This window comes from Nicotiana tomentosiformis, chromosome 2 (genome assembly GCF_000390325.3).
Source record: "Nicotiana tomentosiformis chromosome 2, ASM39032v3, whole genome shotgun sequence".
In the NCBI taxonomy this organism is placed as follows: Eukaryota; Viridiplantae; Streptophyta; class Magnoliopsida; order Solanales; family Solanaceae; genus Nicotiana; species Nicotiana tomentosiformis.
The window spans coordinates 49,208,131-49,220,643 of NC_090813.1; the positions used below are offsets into that span (position 1 = coordinate 49,208,131).

At 38.4% G+C, this 12,513-nt stretch overlaps 2 protein-coding genes across 2 annotated transcripts; one reads left to right on the plus strand and one right to left on the minus strand.

Annotated features, from left to right (window-relative positions):
* Positions 1–8,275: 8,275 nt before the first annotated feature.
* On the minus strand, positions 8,276–9,257 carry LOC138904758 (uncharacterized). The gene is made up of 2 exons (XM_070193264.1): positions 9,192–9,257; positions 8,276–8,914 (listed from the first exon to the last, which is right to left on the minus strand). The coding sequence occupies exons 1-2, from the start codon at positions 9,255–9,257 to the stop codon at positions 8,276–8,278; spliced, it is 705 nt and encodes a 234-aa protein (XP_070049365.1).
* An 18-nt stretch (positions 9,258–9,275) lies between these two features.
* LOC104090450 (uncharacterized) lies at positions 9,276–12,504 on the plus strand. The gene is made up of 7 exons (XM_009595546.4): positions 9,276–9,490; positions 9,583–9,715; positions 10,627–10,730; positions 10,839–11,010; positions 11,121–11,261; positions 11,355–11,479; positions 11,615–12,504. The coding sequence occupies exons 1-7, from the start codon at positions 9,399–9,401 to the stop codon at positions 12,321–12,323; spliced, it is 1,476 nt and encodes a 491-aa protein (XP_009593841.1). The 5' UTR covers positions 9,276–9,398; the 3' UTR covers positions 12,324–12,504.
* Positions 12,505–12,513: the final 9 nt, after the last annotated feature.

The window sequence follows — 12,513 nt, forward strand, 5'->3', positions numbered from 1 at the left end:
GCATCGATGAGTTGGTCGATATATGGCAACGAGAAAGAATCTTTCGGGCATGCTTTGTTTATGAGACTAGGACAATGTATATAAATTCGGAAGTATGAACTTCTTATTATGCTTCGTTATCAAACACATGTAGTTACGGGATCATGCCAAAATGAAGAAAGGTTTAGCCTTAACATACCTTTGCAATCTTCTCTCTAATCGTCAACCAAGCTCAATATGATCTTTTTATGTCTACAATGAGTAACACGACTTCGTCGTTATCATATAAGCATTGTAACTCTCATATTTCAAAACCAGTATTCTACAAAAAACTGACAGCACCTCCCCTATTTTTACTACATCCCATAAGTTACTAAAAGTTACCAAACAGCCCAAACAACAACAATATAATTCATAATAAACTCTCTTATTACTTCAACAACCATTTTGAGCGGTAAGCTCGATTTACAATTAACAAAATATAATTTAATCCAATTCCTTTTCCATGAATCTGCCTAAAACTTGTATAACATCATACTTATGCTTCCCATATCATTTTCATCCCAAAACATCATAAGAATAATCTTAAAAAATAGTCCACACGCCTAGCACCTTAATATTTATCGTCAACCTCTTGTTTTTTATGTTATCTTCTTCAATCCACTTAATTAGCACATAGATAAGCTTAACAACAGCAGCCATAACATAATCAAACTATTTATAACAATTTCCAGCCACAACCAACCATATATATGGCCTCAACACAGCCCACAAAAAAAGATAACGATTCCTTATGCCATGTCAATTACTATCTTGAAGAATTTAACTCAAACAACACATGATTAAACTTAAGAACAACCAAGAAAGTGATTTACATACCTAAGGCAGTAGATACAACTTGAAATTTCAGCCATAACAACATATATATATATATATATATATATATATATATATATATATATATATATATATATATATATATATATATAGAGAGAGAGAGAGAGAGAGAGAGAGAGCCTTAAAACAACCCAACAAAAGATAACAACAACTCTTCCCCTTTCTAGTGTTATCTTGTAATCTTCATCGAATAACTTAACCAACACATAGATAAGATTAATCCCAAGAAATAGTGTGTTATAAATACCTTAAAGAATCTAGAAAAACTTGAACCAAAGCTTCCCTTATCTTACAACTACCCTTAATCACATCACGACACCATAGAGACTCTCTTCTTCACTTAGGCTAACTTTTAATATTTGATTATGGTGTATTCCTTTGGAATTTGTTTGGAGACTTTGGGGAGCTGTTTAGGAGAGTTTGGAGAGTGTGAGTCTGGAAGGAGAACGAAAAATGAGCAAATCTCATCCCAAAAACGAGATAAGAATAAGTGAAGATTAGGCCCCGGCCAAGTGGGTCCCATATGGGCCTCCTGCAGTCTCGCGAAAACGTAAATATCTCTCTACAACGATGTCGTATTGATGAACGGTTTAAAACATTAGAAACTAGACACATGGGGCTTTAATTCAATATAAATTTATACCTGTAACTCTCAATATATTTGGAGAAAACTGCCTCGCAATCTGGCCTATAAACCTGCCAGTTTCTCCGAAGTGTGGCGACGTGACTTGGCGACGCTATTTTAAAAATCTATATTTCTTTACTCCGATATCGTATGAATAAATGGTTTAGACCTTTGGAAACTACATTCATATACCTTCATTGTGATGTGATATATGTCCCAAAACGATATCATAAAACTTATGAATTAATTTCTCAAAACGGCTCGTTACAAGGCAAATCTTAACTCGATTTTTTCGCAACTTAAATCCGATTTTCCCAAACTTTATTTTCCATATCCAAACATCATATATAGTCATATCATGACTTTAAACATATTTAAATAATGATTAAAAAGTCTCATATTCATCTTAACTTACTTAAGACTTCGGTAAACCTTTCTTATCCTTGTAGAAGGATTTCGTCCTTTTTGAGCTTACTTTAGATAATCCTATAATGACAGTGACGTCTGAAGTATGGGGTGTAACAACATGTCCCCTTAGCAATATTTTCTCCCGAATGATAACTCTTAAAGGCTTGCGAAAATGGAACGTAACATCAGTAAATCACTTTATATACTTTCAAAATCAATTGACTTACGATATACTTTCACGTACAAAAATATGGGTTGCAATATTAGTGTGATGTAGTGTGGCACTATCTTATCCTTGAGTCTCATCTAGGCGAGGACTCGGGGATGGATAATACACACTCTACTCTCAACATCTACCATGATACGTTTAACATCAATATCTAAAATTCGTAAGGCAATGACTAGAGCATTGTTATGAGAGAAAGTCAAACCGTCGACATCTGGCTCGTCGAAGATGATACTTTCTTCGAGTCCGTTATATCGTTCGTAGAGGATCGATATTTTGAGCTTGTGAGTGGCAATGAACTTGACGGTGTTGATGGAAGCATCGTCGCTTCCACCAATGATCATATTGATGGTGCGAGCTAATAAGGGCGACTTCGGTGGGCCTTAACGTTCTTGACCCCTGGCGAAGGTACTCCTTCCTTTGTTGCTCACCAGATCTTTGAGGTGCCCTTGTTGCAATATGTTCACTACATTTTGCCTAAATGCGATGCAATCTTCTATTTTGTGTTCGCGTTCCTGGTGGAACTCGCAGAGGGCGTCAAATTTCCTGGTACTCGTGTCAGACCTTATCTTTGGCGTCCACTTCACCTTAGTTCCAAGTTTCTCCAGGGCATAGATGATTTCTGTAGGCGAAACACAAAAATTGTGAGAAGATAACAATGATGGCATACCTCTCTTGTTCATGCGAGTCGTCGTCCTCGACCTAGACGGACCATCATCATAGCGAATAGGAGGAAGGACGGGTGCCTTGACATAAGGCTGAAGTCGTTTCCTATTTGGCCGTGAGATTGGATGATTCCTCCTCGCATTATCTATTCGTTCTTTCCTGGGCTCAGTTTGTACCGAGATTAGTCATCGAATTCACCCGTTGAGGTCGTCATCATCTGCTCGGACCTCGGTATAATATGTATTATGGATTTTGTCCCAAGTGGTTGGAGGATACGTCAATCGGATCAGTAGCTTTCTAGTTGCTCTTGATCCCTCTCTACTCATCCCATTCTGGAAGGCTGCGACCGCCATCCCCTTGGACACATTTGGTAAAGTCATTCTCACCCTGTTGAATTGGGAAAGGAAGTCCCTCAGCCCCTTTCCTAGGAATTTCTTGATGGCGAAAATGTTGTTCACTCTCGTTTCGGCTTTCTTGGCCCCGACATGTGCGGTCACGAACTTATTGGCCATATCTTCGAATGTTTCTATGGAGCAAGCTAGCAGTTGTGAATACCATATTAATGCTCCTTTAGTGAGGGTCTCACCGAATTTCTTCAGCAGAACGGAGGACACATGTTCCTTACTGAGGTCATTGCCCTTCACGGCGATGACATAATGGGTTATATGGTATTCAGGATTGGTTGTCCCATCATATATTCTGAGATACATTGGCATTTTGAAGGTTTTTGGTATTGCATGTGGAGCCACTTCCTCATTGTACGGTTGTTCTACGAACCTACCAGCGTGCCTCTTTGGCAATAACTTAGGGGTGTCCGGTATCTTGTCTACTCATTCGTGATGCTCCTTCATTTGTTCTTTGAGCTCTTTGTTCTCATTCTCCATTTCTTCCATTCTTTTTAAAATAGCAGCGAGGGCACCGTCACTTGCACTGTCAGTACCATTGTGAGTTATACCTAACGTTGGAGGGTTAGGTTGATTGCCCTGTTCATCTCCTCGCTATGCCATGTGGGATCTCATGGTTTCTACAGTCGTGCATGGGGCTTGTTTGTTGAGCACACTTACTAAGGTATCAGTCAACTATGCCTAGAGGAGATTTTTCACGGCAGGTGGCGTTCCTTCTCCTGTGGACATGGAGGCCCATTTTCCATTTGATTTCGTTGTGTTGTAGTGAGGGGGAGGTGACCTCTCGCACCTGGGGGAGGTAGTGGGCGTCACATCATCACCTAGTGTCTCATAGCTCTCGTTGATGAGGTTACTTGGGACGTCACGTGTCGCCCTTTTTCCATTTCTTTGGTTACCTGCCATGGAAGTTTCTATACTAGTAGAAAGAAATGCTTTGTGGCTCATTAGGTTAGGAAATCACGTAGGTTGTAGATATAATGGAAACTAAAATATTAGCTAAGAAGTCCCCACAGACGACGCTAAACTGTTTGACCCAATGTTTAGATCTGGGTTTAAATAATTAGATTTAATAAGATGGAGTCAATCTTAGCCAATATTAATATCCAAAAGATATATTAACCGATTTGGTAGTAAGATAATACGTATATTATCTAGAGAGCAATAAATGATAATATCACTAGCAATATTCAATGACCCAAAAAGAAAGAAGATAACAATAAATAACAATGAATGACATTTAAGTAAATAAGAACATGTGAGTACCCTAAAGGGTGATGTTCGTGGATATTGTTTCTCACCATGATGAATGACTGATGGGCCTTTGAATATTCGGTTAGACAAGAATCTCAAGAAAAATGTATATTTTGTATGTGTGCAATAAAGCAAGATTCTACAGAGAATGTCAATGTGTTTTTTTACAAATGAATATTTCGTATCCCTTATAATTATGTCTCTTTCTATTTATAAGAGAACATACGCCAAATAACTCTAATAGTACAGATATAGAGAATATATATTGGAATATTTTTTTTAAAATATTATCCTAAAACTAGCCGTTATTATTCCGTTTAAGACGAGTACTCGTTCTCGACCTTGATCTATGTTGACTCCTTAACCTCGCCGTTCATCTCTTGTGAGATCACTTCCATCTTGAACATACCTTTTGTTGAAGTCATTCTGTGACGTGTGACAGCCCTTGAAAGCTCTCTTAGTGCTAATATGGCGTGAACTTCAATTAGGATAATTTTTAACCCATATAATTCTCTACATAAAAACTTGTCCGCTTCGATCAAGCTTTCTTTCTTAACAAATGAATAATATCCTACATGAAACATGAAAAAGAATAAACATGGTAAAAAAATTGATATCTTAACGGTGAAGATATCAATGTGAAAAAGGTCAAAAGAAACCAATGTGAAAAGGAAAAATATTAAAAAACGACAACGGTGAAGGCAGCAAAGAGAAGCAGAAAGACATTTTCCTAGGAAGGCCCCAAGCTCACTGTTCGAAACCAACCTTGAGATTTTACCTAATTATGTAAAATAATAAAATTAATTATTATTATGGAAATTTTTAATTACCTAATTACCTAATATAATACTCCCTCCATATGAGAACATCACATACAAAATACATAGTATAAAATATGCAGAAAATATCGTCACGCCATTAAACTTGTCCTCTCTTTTTACTATGACACTTGATCTTGAGTCTGTTCCATTTGAACACTTTAATCAAGCATTTACTGTGTCATTTAGACCCAAAAGCTGACATGGCAAAATAAGTGTTTCTCACATTTTTCAAGCGCGTGAAATGGTCCGAAAAAACAAACTCCTTACCTTTTTTCTCATTATTTTTCTCGTTAATTTTTTTTTCTTTTCTTCCTCTCTTACCTCACCCTCCTTCGTCAGAAAATATGGAGTAACCAACAATTTTTTTTGGCAACTGATTTCTTCAATTTTTTAATCCCTTTCCATTCTCTCCCTCAGACAAATTACTATAAAAAAATATATAATGCAAAACAAACCCAAATATGCAAAGGAATGTAGAAATGCCAAACCCAAGTCCATCACCTCCAATAGCCCGCTTTCATCAAAATGAAGAAGCTGAAAATCAAATTGCTTTCTTTTCGAGAAATATGGCAACGGCAAAAATTCCTACTATCGCCGATCGAATTTACAGAAGCAAATTACCACCTCAGCCGCAAGAATCACCACCACAACTATATTAAAATAGTTAATCATTCATAGTTATGGATATTTGGGATAGGATTTTAAACATTTCTACCGGCTTTTGAAAATAGATTCACCGCGAAGTAGGGGGATCGCCGAAGAAGAAGACGAAAGAAGGAAGGTCGCCGGGGAAGAAAACGAAAGGATGGGGTGGCGGCGGTAGAACCTTTTATCGGGCAGGCTTTTGTTTTTCTTTTAGTTTTCTTCTTTTTGTAAAAGTTTTTTTTATTTAAGTTAAATCCATGTGTCTCCATTTTATTCGTTACTCGACATGTGAATAACACACACCATATGTGTTTTGCTGTATATTAATTTTGGGGCAAAATGACACAGTAAATGCTTGATTAAAGTGTTCGAATGGAACAGACTCAAGATTAAGTATCATAGTAAAAAGGGAGTACAAGTTTAATAGTCGGCCGATGTATTTTGCCTATAAAATACAGACGACACATAATTGTATGAAAAATTGTAGGCATGCTCCATGATTGTGAACATGCTTCTTTTTAGTGAGTTTCTAAAAGAAGGAACACTTTCTTAATAAGAGAACTCTTAATTTGGGATTACAATATTATCGTTAATGAGAATTTTTTATAGTCACACAAATGATATGGTATATTTTAAATCACAAGTTTCATCAAAATATTTATAGTCACGTAAATATTATAACATGTTTTCAATCACAAGTTAAAAACGTATTATTTTTTTCTTAAACTTTGTACCTAGTCAAATAAGGTCAAATTAAGTAAAACAGAAAGAAATATATTTTTACCGAATGTAGGTTGTATAATTTTTTTTCCGGATTGTATACAACAACAACAACAATAACAATATACCCAGTATTATCCCACATCGTGGGGTCTGGGGAGGGTAGTGTGTACGCAGACCCTACCCCTACCTTGTGAGGATAGAGAGTTTGTTTCCAATAGACCCTCGACTCAGGAAATCATAAGTACCACATTAATGAAAACATATACAAGAAGAGACAGTACCAAAAAGCCATATAAAAACAAAATAAAAATAACAAGACAGTAATGTGATCAACAATGGAAAAAAATAACGGTTAGTCATAAAAAACCTACTACCAACAGAAAGCAAGACTGCGTGCCAATATTACTGTTACGAACACTCTAGACTACCTACTCTACTATCCTAATCCTCGACCTCCATACCTTCCTATCAAGGGTCATATCCTCGGTGAGCTTAAACTGCGCCATGTCTTGCCTAATCATCTCTCCCTACCTCTTCTTTGGCCTACCTCTACCTTTTCGTATGCCCTCCAATATCAACCTCTCACATCTTCTCATCGGGGCGTCTGTGCTCCTCCTCCTCACATGACCAAACCACCTAAGCCGCGCTTCCCGCATCTTGTCCTCAATAGGGGCCACAACCATCTTGTCGCGAATAACCTCATTTCTGATCCTATCTAACCTGGTGTGACCACACATCCATTTGAATATACTCATCTCTGCTACCTTCATCTTCTGGACATGAGCGATCTTAACTGGCCAAGACTCAGCCCCATACAACATCGTTGGTCTGACCACCACTCTATAGAACTTACCCTTAAGTTTCGGTGACACCTTCTTGTCACACAAAATACTGGAAGCGAGTCTCCATTTCATCCATTCCGTTCCACTACGATGTGTGATATCTTCATCAATCTCTCCACCCCCCTGAATAATAGACCCATGGTACTTAAAACTCCCTCTCCTAGGGATGGCCTGCGAGTCCAGCCTCACTTCCCCTTCTTCTCCTTGAGTCTCGCCACTGAACTTACACTTTAAGTATTATGTCTTGGTCCTGCTCAACTTGAAACCTTTAGATTTCAAGGTCTGCCTCCATACCTCTAATTGCGCGTTCATACCGTCTCGCGTCTCATCAATAAATACAATATCATCTGCAAATAGCATGCACCACGGCACCTCCCATTGGATGTGACGCGTCAGTACGTCCATCACCAAAGCAAACAAAAAAAGAGTTGAGTGCCGACCCCTGACGCAACTCCATCATAACCAAAAAATGGTCTGAGTTCCCACCCACCGTCCTCATTTGGGTCTTTACTCCATCATACATGTATCGATGAACACCATATGCAAGTCCTTCTTTCTCTCCCTATACTGCTCCATCAATCTCCTAACAAAGTGGATGGTTTCTGTAGTCGAACGCCGGGCATAAACCCAAATTGGTTTTCAGAAATAGACACACTCCTCCCCACCCTTAGCTCTACCACTCTCTCCTAGACTTTCATAGTATGGCTAAGCAGCTTGATACCTCGATAGTAATTGCAATTTTGGATATCACCCTTGTTCTTGTATACAGGAACCATCGTGCTCCACCTCTACTCTTCGGGCATCTTCTTCGCTCTAAACATGATATTAAATAACCTATTGAGACACTCCACGCCTGCCTTGCCCGCACTCTTCCAAAACTCCACCGGAATTTCATCCGGTCCAGTCGCTTTATCCTTGCTCATCTTACGCATAGCCCCCTCAACTTTATCAACTCTAATCCGCTTACAATACCCAAAGTCACAATGACTCCCGGAGAGTTCCAAATTACCTAGTACAATGCTCATGTCCCCCTCCCCGTTCAAGAGACTATGGAAATAGGTCTGCCATCTCCGACGGATAAGCCCCTCATCCAATAAAACTCTACCTTTTTCGTCCTTGATGCACTTCACTTGGTCCAAGTCACGCGCCTTCCTTTCTCGTGCCTTGTTTAACCTGAACAACCTCTTATCCCTACCTCGGCCCTCGAATTTCTCATACAAATGACTAAAAGCTGCAATTTTGGCTGCCGTAACGGCTAGCTTTGCCTCTTTCTTAGCCAACTTATAATGCTCCCAATTAGTCCTCTTTTTCTCCTCGTCTACACTTTCTACTAGTTTCAGATACGCTACTTTCTTGGTTTTCACTTTTCCCTGCTCCTTTCCATTCCACTTTTTCCGGAGTGTATATATTGTATAAAAAAATTCTCTCTACTTTTTAAAAATTCAAAAATAGAATTAAAGCGAATAATATTATCTTTTTATATATATATAATAACAATAATAACAACTCTCAGTAATTTTTCATAAATAGTGTTTGGAGAGAACAAGATGTACGTAACTTTTTCCTTACCGGGAGGGTATTATCGTTTTTTTAAATATGTGAGAAAAAAAATTCCAACCTTGAATCAAACATCGGATCCTCGAAGGCGCACAATAAGAGCCCTAGAAACGATGAAACAAAATGCCAAATCGTCAATAAAATAACGGCTCTTTTGTGTAATGTCGGTCGTCGCTCCTCGCCGGGTCCCTCTGAAATTGCCACGTCGTCCATTCTCATTATTTTGATACTCATCATATTTTCTTTACAGCCCAGACGACCGTTACACATACAACTCTGTCCGTCTCTTCTTCACTACCATCCCACCATTTACACTCTTCTCACAACTTGCTTTACTCTCTTTTTTAGGAAGCAATGACAGCAGCAAGTGCAGCCACCAAGCACTGCAAGAAGGCCGTGAAAATGGGTCTATCTCTCTTCTGCAGAACATTCAATTCCTCTAAATGGTGAATTTCCCTATGCCCCCTAAACTTTATTTCTTGGAAAAAAGATTTCAAATTTACTGTAACTTTGTTACTGTTCTTCTGTGTGTATGCAGCAAGACAATGGCGAAGATGGCGGTGGCGAGGATTAAATTGCTGAGGAACAAGAGGGAAGTGGTTGTACGGCAAATGAGGAGAGACATTGCTATGCTTCTTGAGTCCCGTCAGGATGCCACTGCTCGTATTCGGGTAATCTTTCCTTTTTCTGAATTCTTTTCTTTCTTCATGTTCTTATATAACCTCTGAATTCTGAAATGGGGTTGATGCGTAGTTGATTGATTGATCCAATGATGTGTATGTAACCTGGAAATTAGCTCTATTTGGCAATTTTTTTGAGTAATTGAATGGGGGATTTGCTATATCATGTCTCGTGGTAAGCTGTATTGTTACTGCTTAGAATTAGTAATGAAACCCTTGTGGATCATTTAGCTTAAGACATAGGTTTTGCTTTTTAAAAATATTATAGGGTTTCTACAGAGATATTTCTTTATAGCAGATGACTTATTTTTAATGACCTTTTTTATGCTTCTGACCAAACTTGGAGAATGCAATTAAGTAATCGTGTTGAATTAGCTTGACTGTGTTTATGCTCTTTCTCATTCAGTAACACTTTTGTTTACTTTAAAACTATAGGATTTTGCTACAATTTATTAATTTTTACCATGGGATTGACCTACTGAAGTTCCCTTTCTCCTCCCAGTTTTACCATCTCCTGCTATACATGACATGTTGGTATTACTAATATTTCAGACCAGGGTACCTCTGCTATCAGTACTTTCTGTTTTGTATACTAATCAATGTGATAGTAAAGAGCTCTTTTATTTAATGCAAAGCCTTTCCAAATTCTAATTTTACTTTATTCTCTGTTGGATGATCTTGAAGTCGCTTAAACAGACCCATCATACAATGTAATATGAGGATACCTCTACTTTTGTTTTGATATCCAACATCTGATTTTAGTATGAAATCTTCTTTCTTCAATTTAAACTAGAATTTTCTTATTTCTTTTGCTTATGATCCTTTTAAAGAGGTTTTTATCCATATATCGACTCTTTGTGCTAATCATTTGGGAAGAATATTCACATTCTTCACTTTTGTAGGTTGAACATGTGATAAGAGAACAAAACATATTGCAAGCAAATGAGTTTCTCGAGCTCTTCTGTGAACTTATTGTGGCTAGACTTCCTATTATTGCAAAACAAAAGTAAGGTGTCTCAAGCTGTACACTTCCTTTTTAACAATTTTTTTTTTGTTAAGATTACAGGACAAAGCTCACAGATACCCTTGCTTTCTATTGATCTGCCTGTTGCAGGGAATGTCCAGCTGATCTGAAAGAGGGAATATCAAGTTTGATTTTTGCAGCCCCTCGGTGCTCAGATATTCCGGAATTGATGAGAATTAAAGATGTTTTTGAGAAGAAATATGGTAAAGATTTTGTTTCTGCAGCCACTGATCTGCGACCCAATGCTGGTGTAAACCGAACGGTAGTCATATTTCTTCTCTTAAAAACTCATGGATTTCTTTACCATTAATAAATATATCTATTACTTGTGTACTTGGAGGGCCTAAAAGAAGTGGGAAATTGTTGTTCCAGCTCATTGAGAAGCTCTCTGTGAAGACTCCAAGTGGTGAAGTTAAACTTAAAATCATGAAGGAAATAGCCAAGGAATACCAGGTCGATTGGGACACTGCAGAATCAGAGGTGGAGCTTCTCAAGCCACCAGAAGAGCGTATAGTGTGTCTCTCACTCTCAAAATCCATCTAAATCTGTCTATGGTGCCAAACATGCTCGATGACTGTCTAACTAATCTCTATTCTCTTTGATCAGGACGGACCCGACAGCTTTGTAAGTGCCACTAGCTTGCCCCTGAAGCCAACCCCAAAGCAACCTGCTGAGCCTAATAACCTTCCGAGGAATTCAAAGCAACCTGCTGAGCCTAATGACCTTCCGAGGTATTCATTCAACTGATGGAAATTTGGATTTGTTATTCCCCCTTTCTGCAAAAAAACAATGATTTTGCTTTTGTTCCTTCAAACAAAATCTTTGACTTGGCTGATGTCAGAATCCATCTCCTGAAACTACTACAGGGCTTCAGATGATGGAGAATCGAAAGTCACCAAATTTGACGACCCAGCATCAGCGGCTAAAGCAGCTGCTGAATCTGCCAAGCAAGCTATTGCGGCTGCTGAAGCAGCTGCATATTTGGCCAGTAAAGATGCAAAAGCATCTACTGGTCGTCATCACTCTATGAATAATGCAACTGTTGACAATATTCCTTATGTTTCTGGTGCTCCTGTCCCCAAGTTCTCTCGAAATGATGGGGCACCAACTTCTCAGTCTATAGTTGATCTGTTTGATGATCATTGGAGTAAGAACATGAGGAATCCTGAAAATACTGAGATGAAAAGATCACAGAAGTTCTGTAGGAGACATAGCTATAATGTTCCATCCTCAAATTCCAATGTGAAGTATGATGATGATTCAGATTGTGATGAGGAAATTGAGATGGAAGATCCGCCGAGTGGCAATGCATATCAACACAGCCCACCTACTGATGCTAATGGTGGAAAGTTCTATAGAAGGCACAGCTATAATGTTCCGTCCTCACATTCCGGTATCAAGTTTGATGAATCAGATGGGGATGAAGAGATAGAAACTGAAGATGCCACAACAGGTTCCAACCGAGCCCCCAACCGGCCTGCACCTCAAGTACCTCGGGTTCATCCCAAATTGCCTGACTACGACACACTTGCTGCTCGCTTTGAGTCTCTCAATTCCCGGAACTTTCGGACATAGATTATCAGGACTCATGGGATCAGATACATTTTGTGCCAGTCAATATATAGGATAATACAGTACAGAAACCAAGTTATATGTTAAATGGTTCATTATATAGTATGTAGCAATCATTGCATGGAGTAAAACTAGTTCCTTTGTGTCAATTTTATACAAATTTTGGTGTATCAATTTTATACAACTAGAAGTA

Coding starts and splice junctions, on each gene's coding strand:
- LOC138904758 (XM_070193264.1), bottom strand. CDS start 9,257: ATGGACGACGTGGCAATTTCAGAGGGACCCGGCGAGGAGCGACGACCG. Junction 8,915..9,191: donor CGACATTACACAAAAGAGCC/GTTATTTTATTG, acceptor TTTAAAAAGTAG/AGAGAATTTTTTTATACAAT.
- LOC104090450 (XM_009595546.4), top strand. CDS start 9,399: ATGACAGCAGCAAGTGCAGCCACCAAGCACTGCAAGAAGGCCGTGAAA. Junction 9,716..10,626: donor ATGCCACTGCTCGTATTCGG/GTAATCTTTCCT, acceptor TCACTTTTGTAG/GTTGAACATGTGATAAGAGA. Junction 11,480..11,614: donor GAGCCTAATGACCTTCCGAG/GTATTCATTCAA, acceptor AAACTACTACAG/GGCTTCAGATGATGGAGAAT.